Source organism: Haliaeetus albicilla, chromosome 2, assembly GCF_947461875.1.
Source record: "Haliaeetus albicilla chromosome 2, bHalAlb1.1, whole genome shotgun sequence".
Classification (NCBI taxonomy): Eukaryota; Metazoa; Chordata; class Aves; order Accipitriformes; family Accipitridae; genus Haliaeetus; species Haliaeetus albicilla.
This window is the reverse complement of record NC_091484.1, coordinates 52,585,613-52,602,254: the sequence shown is the minus strand read 5'-3', so window position 1 is coordinate 52,602,254 and position 16,642 is coordinate 52,585,613. Positions and strand designations below refer to the sequence as shown.

The 16,642-nt window shown below is 39.4% G+C and overlaps 1 protein-coding gene across 1 annotated transcript in view; it reads left to right on the top strand.

Annotated features, from left to right (window-relative positions):
* The window catches only part of SDHAF3 (succinate dehydrogenase complex assembly factor 3), a 40,471-nt gene extending 25,116 nt beyond the window's left edge, over positions 1–15,355 (top strand). Inside the window, exon 2 of the mRNA XM_069774644.1 lies at positions 9,427–15,355. Coding sequence (XP_069630745.1) covers positions 9,427–9,630 — 204 coding nt within the window. The 3' untranslated portion in view covers positions 9,631–15,355. The remainder of the gene's footprint in view (positions 1–9,426) is intronic.
* The last annotated feature ends 1,287 nt before the right edge of the window (positions 15,356–16,642 follow it).

Below are 16,642 nucleotides of genomic sequence, written 5' to 3'. Positions count from 1 at the left end.
TACTAAGTATTACATAATTGTATTCCCTGGCTCCATTTTAGCCGAACAATTTTTAATTCTGTCCTCCCAAACCGCAAACAAGCAAGCAACAAAAACCCCGCAACCCCTTAATATGGTAGCAGTTCTGTATAGTTACAGTATGTGCATCATTGTGTTACTGTGATCACCACCCTGAAATTTGGTCGATAGTCATGTATTCTAGCATCCTTCCTGAATCTCCTGTGAAAACATGATATTGTTAAGGTTCTCATGGCTTTTCCTTTCAGATTAACTTTTAGAAAACTTTGAAGTTTTCTGGTTGTTCCCATTCTTTATGATCCAGTAACTTTGTCCTGGAGAAATCTGTTTTACCTCTGTGCTTTGTAATTAGAAACAGTGACATGGTCTTTCATCCCTAGAAATTAAAATATACATAATTCAAAGTTTTCTAAGGGTAAAAAGGTACTACAGTTTTTTTTTTGCATCATGTGTTTCACTTCAGGATGTTGTTGAGTCTGACATCAGCAGTGTTAACCAAAGATAAAACAAACTCCAGGGGAGAGATTATAGATTCATGCAAGGAGAAATGGTATTTTTGTTGCCTTTTGTAATTAAAAAGACACAAACCAAAACAACTAATGAACACTTTCCTTTTACCACAAGAAAGGAATGAAGTTGACTGAAACTAGTCATCTACAGCCAGTGAGAGAGAGAGACACGTAGTTGCATTCGCGGTGATGAGACTCACATCTCTGGAGGACAGCATATCCAGTCATCACATCACGTTTAAGACAGAAGTTTCTCTCTCTGATGCTCAGCACAAAGACAACCTCCATCTCTAGCTTCAATTAGGCTTGTAACTTTTAGATCATTGCATCTAAATTACATCCCATCGCAAATGCTAGACTATCCCATTGGCTTGAAATGGCCTCTACAAATCTTTCCATCTAATAATGGACTGAAATACAAAATAGCTTATCCAAACTGCTCTTCACACAACTTGTTTTTAGAACTCCTCATTAATTACAATTGGGTATCTTTGTTAGAAAAGGGAGGATTTTATTTCACCTGCATTGTTTTTCTTTGGGGGTAGGAGATATATCCCATAGTGAGATGGGTTCTTCACACTTGTGGTCTTGAAGGGTGCTTGAGGAACCGGTTTGGCCTCTGGCAAACCATGTCATTTTTGTACCATTTGTGATTAAATGAACTCCGTGTGCTCCTCTGCTCTCCCTGTCTTTCCTTCCCTTTCTGGAGTGTCACTGTAGTGGCTGCCTCAGCAGAGGGGCAGGGACAGTGGCTGTGAGTTACCAACTCTGGTTTAGCCCTGCTCTGGGATTTTTTTCCCTTGGGAGATTCCTCAGCTGCCCTGCTCTAGAGGTGGTGATGCACAGGGGAAGGACAGGGATCTCATCCTCGGAGGAATGCAGTTTGCACTGCTGCTGGACTAGAAAACAATGCTTTAAAAATTTTATTTTTGTTCTTTCACATGATCCATTCTTTTAAAAAATTTGTAGGAAAATATGCTTCCCTTTAATTTCCAAGAAGAGTGCTTTTTTTTTTTTCTTTAAAATAGAGTGAGTCATGTTTCAGCTTTAATAAAAGTAACTCTGATGTACTTTTTGATTCTTACATATATGTGCTTAAAGCTTCAACTTAGTGTTCTTATGACTGGTCATATAAGCTACTCAGTCTGTTTTTTAAGTGTTTGTGTTTTTATACATAGTAAACCTTTGATAGTAAACCTATTTAATATGTTACATCCTAACTTCTGCTTAACTGAACACTTCTATTATTAATGGAAAATATCAAGGATTTCTAGAACATGTTCGTGCTGGGAAAATCTTCCTGGTTTTGAAACCCGAAAACTTGGTGTTACTTTGCACAACTCTGCCTCTCTTAGTAGATAATAAGCATTTTGTTGGTGGATTCTGTGCTGTGACATTGGTAATGAAGGAGATGCTAGAACAAGAAAACATGAGATGCTAGAACCTGAAAAACATTGGTTCCTATCATAAATAAGCTTGTTGCTAGTTTTTTATCGTATATGCCTGTTAAATTTATAGCATAACCATATTTTTATGACAATCAACTTGTTTGTAATGCTTTATTTAACTGGAGCACCATGCTGTTTTAGAGGCCTTACTGTTGCCTCAGAATGTGAACATTGTCTGCTGCACTGGAGCTGGAGCGTCTGTGGATGAAACATTTGGCCTCATACTTTTGGATGCTGGTGTTTTCCAGGGTTACATGTAAAGTCCTATAGCATTTTCAAAAAGAGAATAATCTTTGAGATTTCCTTCTTGTGCTCACACTACAGTCAATAAATTTTTTTTTTTTTTTTTTTTTTGTAAAACCACCCAGCAGTAGCCACTCACCCTACATCCTCCAGGCTTTCAGCAGGAGCAGTCTTAAGCCAGTGCTGAATGTTCGTGCAAGTTCCTCTTGCTAAGAGTTGCCTCTGGTTTGCTGTTACGCGTGTAATGGATGCTCAGGTGATTTAAATGCCCAAAGAGAAAGTTGGTTTTTTTACCTTCTGTCAAGATTTGCAGTAGGAGCTGGACATCTTTATTCCCCAGAGGTCCTCTGCCCTTCTGGGTACCTCAGAATGAAATTCCCATCTTCATTCTGTTGCCCTTTTCCCAGCAATTACTATTTTAATTTTCCATGTTAGAAACTCTGATAATGCCAGCCATATGTCATTACCTGGTATCATTCAAATACTGTTTGATGAGTGTTTCCAAAAGCAGGAGGAAGGCTTACTCACCACCCTTCATAGTATATTGACTTTTTTCCTAAGTGATCATGGTGTGTCCTTTACAAAAACTGTCTGATTGAAATTGTCTGATAATACATTGTTCCTGTTGCAGTACGTGTGACTTCACATAGCTGTTTATTCAGATTAGGTAATTTATTTGTCAGTAATCACATTTATGCAATTTTTAAAATGTTTATGGGCTATTTTAAGTGGTCTTATGGGGTGAAGTGTAGGTTCTTATGGCTTGATGTGTACGCAAGTGTATGAAAATATCCACTGAAATTGTGTATTAAGCTGAGTTTAAGTGTGGTAGAATTTTCCTGGGTTTGTTATTACATTTCTAACTATACTTACAGCGTCAGGTAAAATATGTGAAGATGCTCTGGAATTTCATGAGGTGTATCTCCCATTTAAAAATCACTTCTATAAAGATTTTGTCTTTTGCTGATACTCAATTAGTTTAACAAACAAAACAGTTTTGTAGTAAAAAATACAGTAAATCAGTTGCAGAATTCTGTCTGAATGTGCATAAAATAATTCATTCAACATACGTTTCTTCATGCTACTGTCCTAGCAGCATGTGTTTGATTTTGGTCCTAGTAGCAGCAGCAGAACTTGAAATGCTGCAGTTTTAAGTGAAATTCCAGGGAGTGAGGAGTGTGGCCTCTCAGACCATGCTTGTTTTTTTGATGTCACCCTGAGAAAAATAAATTTAAAATAATTTGATAGGGTTTTTCAGTGCCTGACTGTGCCCAGTTTGTTTAACATGTCTCAGAGAAGCAGTTTCTGATCTGGCCCCAGTAACGTTGTCTATGTTATGTTATGTTTATGTTATGTCATAATGATAATGTGTTATCATTAATTTGACTGCAAGCGGAGATAGTCTTTTTGGAATGGATGAATACATCGGCTTTATACTTTAACTGCTTAAGGGACATAAAAATTTTAAACCTTTTTTTAAGAGAAAATCTGGCAAGAAAGTGAATCATACAGGTACTGTGAACAGACATGTCTATCCTGACTTTTTCTATCTAAATCAACCTTACAGAGATTTTTTGGAGCGATTGTCTAAAATGTTGCATTGTAGATGTTGAGGAGGACGTCAAAGAAAATAGAAATGATGATTACTATTCTTCCCAGTGAAAATGGGCAAATGGGCTGTTAACCCATTTAATCTTATGATTAAATTATAAATGTCTATCAGCATTTTGTATTTGCATGGGATATAAATGTCTATCAGCATGTACTGGATCAGGTGGGAGTCTATACATCTGGGAGTCAGGGAGTGGGGTTTTTGGCTGTGTGTTTTTTTGCTTTTATTTTTGTATTTAATCCTTTCTCAACTTTGCAAACAACAAGGCTGACATCCTTTCTGTAATGTGTGGTATTTTAAGACCTCAAATGTCACCCATCGCCTTGCCCTTTTGATGAATTTGTGCATTCTGTGAATGCTTATGAATCAGAGAGCAGAGGAAAACTGTGTATTCGCTTCAGTGAATTTAAATAAAAAACCCCTGTGGTTACTGATTACAGCAAATACTCACCTTCTGTGTTTTTGTAGAAATCACTTGGAGATTCAAGTATTTAATCATGTCATAGGATTTTAAGAGAGCCTAATGGCTGGATTCAGCATGCATGCTGTAGGTGCCAGCGTGGTCTGTAGGCAGAACCAGTATCGCTAAGGAGCACATCAGAGCATTCAGCTGAGGCATCTGCCTCCCTGCGTTGGCGATACGGAGAGTTTTGGGCTGCCTCTGCGGTTGTGTGTACTTTTGGCAATGCAGGGACCTGGCCGGTCTGCACCTCAGACTGTTACCCTCCTTTAGGACTGGCATGGATAGTGGGAGGAGCAGGACTCGGAGGGTGTCTGTGGTACGGACGGCCAGCATGCTGGGATTGAATACTGGATAAATCAGCTGTCTTTTGATGGTAAATGGTCAGGAGAGGTTGTCTTGACTTGAACCTGATTCTGATCCTCTTTGTTTCTGGTGGCAGTCATATACACGGGGCAAAGGCTTTTACCATTCAGCTGGTGGTTTGCTTTTTGTTTTTCGTGTAGGTGCCCAGAACTGTACAGCTGGTGCAGGCAGAGGATCATTGCGGTAAGAGCTACTTGCAAAGAAACAACAAACCAGCCTAAGAAAACTAAAGGTGCAGAGGTTGTCCCTGACTGACCTGCCACACTTGACCATCTGGGCAAGGAGGAGGGCACCTGTGTGCTTCTGCCATCCCTGTGGACGCTGAGCCTGGCTCTGTGAGGGTACAGGTTTACTTGTCTTCCGTTTTGTGTCTCCTTGGTTCTGTGAGCAGGGTGCAAACCATAATTGAAATAAGATGCTGTCCTGGTTTTGGCTGGAATAAAGTTAATTTTCTTCTGAGTAGCTGGTATAGTGCTGTGTTTTGGATTCAGGATAAGAAGAATGTTGATAACACACTGATGGTTTAGTTGTTGCTAAGCAGTGTTTATACTAAGTCAAGGACTTTTCAGCTTCTCATGCTGAAAGAGGCTGGGGGTGCACAAGAAACTGGGAGGGGACACAGCCAGAACAGCTGACCCAAATGAGCCAGAGGGGTATTCCATACTGTATGGCATCATGCCCAGTATATGAACTGGGGGGAGTTGGCCGGGGGGCACCACAGCTTGGCAATTGGCTGGGCATTGGTCAGCAGGTGGTGAGCAGTTGTATTGTGCATCAGTTGTTCGTTCGACTGTCTTTATCTCAACACATGAGTTTTACTTCCCTCCCCGCCCTGATTCTCTCCCCCGTCCCATTGTGGGGGGGAGTGAACAAGCGGCTGTGTGGTGCTTAATTACCGGCTGGGGTTAAACCACGACAGATGCCCTTGAAAAATCTGCCAGGGATTTGTGTCGTGCTTGACAAAGGAGTTTTGTTATATTTGGAAGATGTAGTTATATGTAAAATAAAATGAAAGGCAGAAGCAAAGTAATTTTCCCTTGTTTGGGAAAGCTAAGCAAGGGTTTGTTTCAGTTCTGCTGGTAGCGAAGATGACATTAGGAAGTAGTTAAATTCTATATCTATTAAGGTCTAATGAAAACCAGAGCATACGCAAACATGCTGCTCCTCCTTACTGCCTGAGAGGGACTGGGATCATCATATTTTGTGACCAAAGTTATACTGAAAGAACAAATGTTAGCTTGTTTTTTTTGTTTTGTTTTGTTTTCATTACGCTTTTAAACCTATTACTGAACTTTGGAGTTCAACATATTAAAGTTCATGTGCACTTAGCAAAATGGTGCATTTTCTGTATAGAAGCCAAATCTTAAATTACAGAACTACGTTCAGCAAATTCTGTAGTACCTTTCCACAAATCACTGATCACATAATAACAGTATGAATTTCTGAGGGAACAGTAATGTGTTAAACATTTAAATATCCCAAGCTTTGTTCGTTCCTCATCTGGCATCACAGGCAGAGAAGGTGTGATAAGCCATATAGTTGATCTCTCCAGTGCTGTTGTAAAGGACGAAACATTATTTTCTTTGGTGCATCACTGCCTTTTGGTAAAATGAGGTGAGAAGGTTACATTTTCTGTCATGAGCCAACCAAAACTCAGCATGTTTTAAGGGTCCAATTTTGAATTTTTGTTCACATTACAAATCGATGTGAAACCACCACTATTGAGGCTTTCTGGCATGTACAAAACATTTGTTCAGCTAGAAGATGAGTGGGGAAAAAGAGCCAGTGGTGATACGTCCAGATGGGAGCACACTGGAGTGCTGCAAAGCAGAACACCTGGCGTCAAGGAATAGGGAAATACAGTCCATCACTGTGTGTCTGGATGGAGAGTATCTGTGAGAGTGGGCGTTGTGGCTTTGTTGAGGACCATCACTTCTGAGATCTGGATTCTTTAATGTTGATGCTTTGTGAACGTGGTGCTTTGATGTTAGATTAAAAAAAAAAAAAATGCAGACTTTTTACCAGTAATTAATTTCATATTTTTGGAAAATATGATTTTCTAGTCAATAAAGTTTGTAAAATTGTAACCTGTCTTTAAATGGACTTCAGTTATTTCTAGGTACCATAGCCCATGCCTGCAGCAGTAGCCCCAGGTTGCTCCCAGGTGGTTGATCATTAATGGTGGGAAGGACTTTTCTCCCACTGTGGAACCTGCACTGGCAGGACATTGCATGGAGGGATTCTCAGGGTGTGTACATTTAGTCAGGTCTCTTGATAAGATGTGGAGAGTTTCACGTTGCTTGCTTTCAGTATTGTTTCTGAATTACATGCTCTGAATGTTGTTGTTTGGTATAATGAGAGTTTCTTTTTTGGAGTCCAGAATCAATACTGACTGGATTGTTCTGTGCAGAAATTTGAAGACAGAATGAGGTGAAATAGTTGACGTGTAACATGTTGGTGTGTTACTTGTCTGCTGACAGCTTCAGAGATCACATTTCTCCATCTGCCTTGATAAATTCTGTAAACCATGAAGCTGAAGACTTTTTAACCCATTATCATTTTTTACCTTGTTGTTACTGTTTGATTCTTCAGTCATTGGGGAAAAAACCCTGTATTTAGTTCTTTCTAAACCTTGGACCAACTCTACTATAAGGTAATACCACTGAGGTGTAGGATTGCTGCAGGGATTAACTGTAGTGTCACTGTTCCTGAATGCGTATGTAATGTAAAAAGGGGAGAGATGATGTAGGGGCAACCACCTCAGTATTATGAAACTTTTTATTTTCCTTATTAGGTAACTATAACACAACATGCTACTCCTACAGATCTCTGTAGAAATGAGGAATCAGTTTAGTTCAGAGTCTGTATTAAAGATTTACTTTTGTTTGCCCCAGTTTGTTTGATCTATTTTCTTTAAGTAGCTATGAATTAAGCTTTGCAGAAGGACTGGTAAGATCCTGCTGACTAGTGAGGCTTGCCATGGTCCATAAACAATGTAGTGTATTTATGTTAGTAAATGTTGTTGTTTTGAAATTTATCACACGCTCGTGAATAATATTTTTCCTTCTCACCCACTTCTCTGGAATTATTAGACATACAGCTGAACTAGTGGCTTTAGTAATTTTGCTGGTAATTGGATTAACAATTCAGTATGCAATAATAAGGCTTCTTTTAGCTGAAAATTGGAAATTAAAATAATGGTTCTATTTCATTGCTATAATCCTGTGCTTTTGAATACTCCCAATATTTGACCCTTTATTTAAAAAAAAAAGAAAGCATTTCCATGTAACACAGTTACCATTCTTATTTACTCAGAATATATTTTTTTTTAGCTCAGTTTCTTATACTATATTCAGTTGTGCTTGAAACTTTAAGGGCGCTTTAAGGGATATCTTACTAAAGTAGGAGAGAAGCCTGTATTTTTTCCAACAAAAATTAACTTTTGAAATTAATTTCTTAATTGTGGAGTTTGTTTTTAAGTTCCTCTTAAGAAAAATGAAAGCTTAGGCTCCCTTCCAACCCAGTGTTTAAATCTGTGCTTAACTTTTAAACATCCCAGTAGGTTCACTGACTTCAGTAAGTACATATGCCATGAGGCTTTGGACAAATTCACTCACTACAACTTCTTTGGAAGCTGCTGCAGCAGGACTGGTGCTGGGCAGAGGGAGCTGAGGAGCACACAGGATCCGTGCTGATGGGCTTTGAACACAGCGGTGTCAGTGGTAGCAGTGCTAGCCGAATGCAATTTGCAGAACCGCTGTCCTTGCAGAACCTCAAGTATTGTAATTTAGAAAAGTCGTAATGGTCAAAGATTGCTCCAAAGTAGTGAGAAAGCAATTTTCCAGCTATGCCCCCATTACTGGTGTGACCTGTTGGTCACTTCTGTTTCTGCGCATGAGAAGGTCTTGCTTTTATAATGGTCCTCAGCCTGGTATTGATGTAATACATACTGACCATTTTGCCTATCCACTGACATAAACGCTGTTACTTAAGTAAACATGGTCCCAACGCTTTCTGTTACAACAGAATTGAAAGTAAGTCTGAACAAACTTACGTTCAAAGCAGTATAGAAAGGGGGTTATCCTTTTTTTTTTTTTTTCCTTCAGGAATGAGCACGCAATACAGAGGTATCTGTCCTTGAAGCCCCTTCTTATTCTCCCCTAACTTTGAATTTTGTGAACTAATTTCTTCCAAAACTGGCAGAATGAGAGAAGTCTCACAGTTGCTGAATTCCTACCACTTTTGGAGCAAGCAGGCCAGGGCTGGGTGCAAATGATCTTAACAGCTCCCAGAAATGCAGAGAGTGGTTAGGCAGAAAGGCTTTTGGACATTTGTCTAATTATAGATTGCTTTTTCTAATACATTTCTTTGAGAATAATACTTTTCCAGATATATCAGTTTACAAAGTGAATCCTATTGATATTCTGCTAGATAGAAAACATAAATTTTAATAGTTACAACTACATAAATATATTTCACCTGTAATTAAATTCTGTTTTGTTTTCAGTAGTAGTATATGATATGACAAATTAATCTGTACATAGATGATATGCATTTTAAACTATCTACATAAAATTGACTGCAGATACTAGAAATTAATAACTTTTCTTTCTTACAAAAAGTGTATTTTTTTTGTCATTTGTTGTTGATTAATAGAATGTTGTAGAAGATTGGGTAAGAGTATGCTATTATGGTAAAATGGTATTAAAAAAAGTTGACCTGAATCCTGCACTTGTCATTTTTGTGACCTTTATATTCCTTCCTCACTAGAACTATGCAGCAGTGATACAGCAACAAATTATTGAGGACAAACAAAACTTGAGAGAAAAGACTCTATATGGAATCCAGCTCACAGAAGAAAAACTTAATGACTTCCGTGATGAACAGATTGGGCAACTGAAGGAACTGATGGACGAGGCTACCAAACCTAATCAAAAAGTCACCATTTCTAAAGACTCGGAACACAAAACCTAAAAGGTTTTAAAAATTGTTTTAATGCATATGGAAGCATTTTGAAACTTCCTTTTCTAGTTGGACTTGAATGTGGTTTCTGTGGAATAATGGGTGCTGCTGATGCCATAACTTGTCTGAAATGGATGTGTCTGGCTATTTGGCTTTCTATGCAAGAATAAATGTTAAAATGGAATAATCACAACAATTTTATGTTAATTGCAATTTTTTTTTTCTTCTAATGGAAGGTGGAGACTTAAAAATTCAGTAAAAGTAAATGGACATTTTTAAAATAGAAAGTTTTTTTTTTTTTTTTTTTTTTTATCTTGGCACCCATAGGGCAAAGAATCTTTCTGTTTGTATGTCATCTTCTGCCTTAATGGAAGAGATGCAATTAGCATTTGTTTTCTGATGTGGATTCAGTAGATGAAGAACAAAGGTATGGTACTAGAGTGGGTTTGTTTCGATGGAAAGAAATGAGCAGTATTAGAAAAACATACTGCTGTTGAAATTGAAGGTTGGTTTTTTTCTTGAGCTTTATTGTGAAATGTGCTTTAAATGAAAAGATGCAGTTCATTATTAAATTGACCTTGAAGGAGCCACTGGCTTATGAAGAAAATTCTGCATTTTTTTCAAAGCTAGACTCAGATTATTGTTAGTATCTAAAATTTTTAAAGCCATTCATGAGTTGGTTGTACTGCATTTAGAATTCAAAGGCTCTTTAAAAGCTTAGTATCCCATATTATTCGGTATTTCATATAGACCAGAATTTGTACACTCCTTAATCACAGAAATTATCCTATTGCTAATACTGTATGACAAACATTAGTAATTTATTTGTAATAGGTTGTGTCTTCCTCAGGACAATGCGTGCCTATTGTAGTACTTGTACTATTGGGACTAAAAAAAATTCTGTTTTTTTATCTGTTAAGAAAAAACACACCCCTTTCTGTGCAAAAGACAGCTTTCATTTCATATTCCAAACCTAGTTTTGTATTATTAGTTTTGTTCTATTTCTGGACCTTTCCCTGTCTGTTACCCACAGCGTGTTCAAGACAACATAATTTCTTTCCTCTTGGGGGATAACAGCTTTGACAAGTAAGCACATTTCCATCTGTCTCAAGTTGTAACAACATGCTGTTTGCCAAAGCTATGCTCCTGGATCCTAACGGGGGGGGCAATTTGGGGAGCAGCCTGCTTCTCTCTCCCTTACCTCTCCTCCCAGTTCTTTGCTAGGATTTTAGGTTGCAGGTTGCTCATTTCCATTAAAAGTTCAATTGCAAGACTCCTGTGTAAGGAACGCTTACGGTTGCTTTGCAACATTTTCCTCTGGCCGCCCCAACCTCCATTGCCTGTGCTGTAGGAGCATCGTTTAGCCTCAAGGGCCTAATCCAAACAGGATCGAAGGGCAGAGATGACATCCAGACTGCAGGGCTGGGGTTTGCAGGTCCTGGTTCTTGGTGCTTCAAGGGCATGGTTGGGGAGAATGGCAGCTCCCTTCTGGCCTGCTATGTACCTAGGTCTTGCCCCAGCATCAAAGTGGGAAGCGGATGGGGTGTGCATGCAGGAAGCTTGAAAATTGTTTCTGGTACTACCATTCACACATGCCTAAAGCTTTTTTCTTTTTAAACTTCAAATGTGTAAAAATCTAATCCAACTCCAGAGTTTAGAGCATAAGGATGTATTCTGTCGCACTTCCATCAGATGTACAGTAACCAGTAATTTGCATCACTAGATCTACTCAGTTTTAATACCAAAAAGCAATGTTTGGGTGTTGACAACAGAGTTTGTTTCCACTCCTTGACTGCTGGTACATGTGTGCCTACTTTCCAGTCAATATCCAAGCTGCTTCAAATTTATTTCAAGTACTGCAATTTAGAGCACAGTTATTTTTATCAACACATTCAATGAAACTTGTTAGTTCAATGAAACTAGTTAGAATACTTGTTTTGCACCTGTCTACTCATGTATGTACCTAGATGATGCACATTTCTAGAGGCTAAATTAATTTATAATGAAAAAGTGCTATTTGATGTGAAAAATTTAAGCTTATAATGAGACCTAAGGTGAGCTGGAGGTGAAGGCAAACATCATTACATCCACAGTCAATTTTATTCTAGTAAATCCAACAACTTTTTTCTTTCATTCCTAACGGTAGCTTGTATTTTGTACAATGTTTGTATTCTTGCTTAGAACAACTCTTACAAAAGCCAAAATTCCAAAATAGGAATGAAACATCTTTAAAGACTGCTGGCTTCAAGACAGCCAGTGCTAGTAGTAAGGTACGCTGTGACCTGAGCAGTGCTTAGGCAAGTGGTGGGCATGGGTGGCCCCACAGCTTTGCAACACCACCACCACCATGCAATAGTGAAATTCTTTGATTTACAAGGGTGGTTAATGACAGTAAAGTTGAGGAAGACAATGGGCTTGTCATCCTGTCCACAGAAGGGTAGAGTGACAAAGATGCTTTTTCTTTAATTTTATTTTTTTAAGATACAGGATACTTTTTGTGGGGAATTTTACACAGGGTTTGATGGATGATGAACAGAGGAAAGTATCCATCAAAATTACTTAAAACCTACAAGCAGCGTGCTATTTCAAATGGCAAAAGAGTTGCTTAGAAAAAAGATACTAATCACCTTATAATGAAAAATAGCTATGATCACTTTAGAAACGAGTACAAAGTTATAAGCTGTGTTCTTTCTGTGTGTGTTGGTACAGATTGCTGTTATACAACTAACACTGAAAAGCACCTACCGCCCTTAAAAGACCTCTCTCCGTTCCGCTTATCCATTAAGAAAGATCCTTTGTATTTTGTTGATCTTAGATTCATTTGGCACTTCTAGAACTAAGAGAGTGATAAAATTGACTGGTTAATTTGGCTAAACCTTATCTGTGATAACACTTTATGTGATCGCCTGGCCGCTGGTAGGAGTTGGAGGGAGCTGAAGTTTTAGATAGCTGGAAAAGGCATGAGCTGAAGTCTTGTCAAGAAGCAAACAATTTTCAGAAACCTGTCTCATTAGAAATTACCAGTTTTGATATGCAAAATACAAAGTTAGACATCTTAAAAAGAACAAATAAAAATGTCATTCTTTCAGTGTTTTATTATTTCTTTGATGTTGGTTTATGCTTTTTTAACTGGCTGTCCAGCAAGAGCTATTAGAATGTGATGTTTCTTGCTTAAAAATAAATTAATAATTTAACATACTGAAGGTGGGATTTATGAAGGAGTTTCATTTCTCAGCTATTTGGACTTTAATCTTTTTGAATTATTAGTGGACTTTCTATTTCTTCATCTTGGTATGTATTTATGAGAGGCTGGTTATTTACCGATGAGGCAGTGGCCAAGTTTTCACTGGCTTCTAGGTAAAAATATTGAACAATTAATGAAGGAGCAATACCATGCCTTTCCCTGCCTGTTATTATCTATTTTAATTTTACTCTCTATAGCCAAAGTAATAGCAGAGGAAGGGCTGAATCTTAGCAGACTGATTTACTCCAAGTATAAACACACAGAGGGTACTGCTCTGCTGAATCGCTGTAAAAGGCATCTCCCATTCTAAGGCAAAAGAAGTCTCTGTGTGCCATCCTGCTTAACTGTTGATTTTCAGACCTCTGGGAAAGGGTCTCCAGGTAAATTCTTCCTGCTGGAGGGTATAGGTGCAGCAACACAGGTTTTGCAGGGCTTCTGTGATAACAGAACTGCCTGACCCACCTCCTACCGATCCGTGACCCGGTGCTGGAACGGGCTTGGTGCACCTGCCAGTGTTTGGTACCCAAGAGCCTCACGGTGAGGAATGGTGGTATTGGGAATTCTTCCCCTTTGAACCGCATTGGGAAGTTCACTGTAAAGACTGATGCAAATCAAATGGCTGGTGTTAGAAGTGACAATAATTGCATTTGTAAATGATCTGCTCTTGTGCATGGAAGTTACACACCTGGTGCAAAACCACTGGCTTTGTTAGGAATGTTTTCAGCAGTTTCAGTGGCCACAGCTCTGCCCTGGGAACAGACTTGACAGTGCTGAGTCCTTCCAGCTTTTCCAGTGGTTTGTGTCTACTGATTAAGGAACATGGAGATCACAGAATTTAATTTTATTTGCATGCAACCGTTATATAATACAGAGTATTCTTTGTTCATTGAAATTGGGAGCTATAAATCAACATATAAATTCAATGTATAAATGACTAAGAACTGAATGGTTTTGCCACTTCTAGCAGTGTGTGTTACGAGTAAATGTCAGGTGTTTCAACAAGCCCATTTACATGATATATGATCCTACGCAACAGATACTTGTGTCTGGGGAGTTCAGTGTTTAATCTGCTCTCTAACAATTTCAAAGCATGTACTTGAGACTATAAAATAAGAATCTGTTATTTATAAAATGACCTTTAGTTACTGAGTATCTGTCAACTTGTTATAAATGCTGAGGAACTTCGAGACAAGTGTGTATTACTACTGTAAAGCCCTTAATAAGCAGTTTGTTGAAATACCACCATTTGCAACACCATTTCCAGCACAGATGAGCCTTCTGTTTTATGCCAATTACGCTCCTTGAGGGATGAAGTGAAATTTAAATCATCTGTTAAGTGAGCTAACATATTTACCGTTTTTTTCCCCAAAGGTTCCTATTTCTGGTTTTGACTGGAAAAACAACTACTACAGAATCTAAAATAGTGGTATATGTTTATCCTGAGAGACTAACAGCAAAACCAGTAGGATATGTAGAGGAAAGTAAGCTGGCAGTACTCTGTTGGGGTTGTACCAAAGGCAGGATATCACTTAGCTTTACTGTGGTGGAATAATGTACAGAATCTACAGCATAGAAAGTCCACCAGAGCAATGGAAACTGGCCATGCTCTTCCCTTGTACAGTAGACCCACATCACAAATAGGATGGTGCAGTCAGGAATCAGTGAGTAACCCCAGTGGACGATGGTCCGTGGTAGATCCTTCCAACAGGCTCTGCCAACCGGACTGGGGTTTAAACTGTGCGTGGCCGAACCCAAGGCATGCTGTCTGCCAGCATCCCATCCTAGGCATGTGGCCCTGCTGGGGTTGAAGGCGGCTGTTAAAAGAGTGAGTTTTCCCTTTTTGGGCGCTGTAGAGAGGCAGTAAGGAGCTGCGGAGCAATTCAGCTGATCACAGTCTACGTTCCCTACTCACAGAGGGATTCCCTCCTACTACGTCCCCTCTACTACTCGAGTACAGGTTAACAATACTGTGCTGTCTCAGTGAAGTCACCTTTGATTATGATCCAGTAAGTTAAAAGAACTTTTCAAAGCTGAAAAATGTATCCTGTTAATCAAAGACCCAGTTAGAACTGATTCGAGAATTTCTATTTCATTCTATTTAATTTTATAATGTGAACACATGCTACTGGGTGATGGGAAAATCCACCTGATCTAAATATCTTAAAATGAGAGTTTCTTAGCCTCTTGGTGAAAATCTTGCAATCCTTTACCACTGGAAAACTTCAACTTAAGGTGGTGGTGTACAGTGCTCCCAGAATGTACCCTTGGGTACAGTAAAAAGGAAAAGTAAAAAGGAAAAGTTATTTGGGGCTTTTCTTTACAAATGATGAAACTCAACTCTTCTGCTTTTTTTTCTGAATTAAATTATGCAATTCCCGTTCAGTTCAGCTATTCCAGATTAACATAGTCAATTGGAAGATTAGCTTGGAAAAGAAATTAAGTACATTTTTATGTGCATTGAGATACAATAAAGTTTGTTCACATGCATCTGTATTTCAGCCTGCTTTTGTAGTCCTTCTTGTCGTGCTGTTGATTGCTGATTTCATATGGTGGGACTTTGCTCAGACTGTGAGAAACAGTACCTTTTAGACAAATGACCTTGGATGCCTTAATGACGTGTGACTAACACGCGTTGCTGCAGCACGGGCAGGAGCACGGCGCATACAACTGCACATCCGCAGCCCCTCCTGCTCCTCCCCAGCAGCCCCTGCGCAGGAGGCTGGCAGGCAGGCAAGGAAAGAAGGTTTAGGAAAAACTGGCTTTACAAACAAATAGAAAGGTCTTCCAAGCACCTCTTGGTACTTTAAGGTATTTTCCCCTAGAGAGGCCTCTGCCAAGCACTAATCCATCATGCAGAGCACCAAAGCCACGGCAGAGGTCTTGGTGCCAGAGATTGACTGGGACTGTGGCATCCAGTCTTCTTTAGGCTCAAAATTCTCCAATCTGTCCTGGGAAATTCAATTTGTCCATCACAGGTTCCTTGAATTTTTCTCCTGAATGTTCAGCAATTTTAGCGTTTCATGAACACACAACGAAGTATGAAAACCACATGGCTGCAGGAGACAGCAGTTGGCGATGGCTCTCAGCTTCCCTGAGCTCGGGTGCGCAGCATCGCCTGTGTGCGGCGTGCCCTCTGCATAGCTGTGGTGGGTTCACAGCAGTAGCCTGGGACAAGGTAGTTGCTTTGATTTTGGTGCAGATACAGCAATGCGGCCCCATGTTCTCGGGGGAGTTAGTACAGTGTTGCCTTCCTGATCCCACCGTGGTGGGACGGTCGGTCTGAGGAAGAATGGCACTGGATAAGGTTATGTTTTCTCTTCTCCATCATTTTCTTTGCCCTAGGTGATTTGTGCCACAGGAGCATGCCTTACTGCATGCAAGTCCTACAAAGGTGAAAATGCTATTTCCCACCTGCCCTTCCCAAGCCCCTGTCTCACATCCTGGACCCCAGGAAAGCTGCTCGGGTCTCACTTGGCCCGTACTACTCATCCCAGTAGCCTGCTTTTAAAACTGCAGCGAGCAAGTAATTTAGGAAACATTTTAACCTTTTGCCAGGCCTCAGGTGAGACTATAGGGTTGGAATTGTAAAACTAAGGAAGGAAAACACTTTTCATTGTTGCTATGGAGACTGGAGTTTATGTAGTGATGACTTGTTCTGTTTCCCATCTCGATCTTATGCCAAAAAAAAGAGGATGACACAAAAAAATCACTGACAAAACCTCTGGTACACGAGATTACAATTTGAGTGACCTCTCAGCAGTATCACAAAGGAAAACAAAG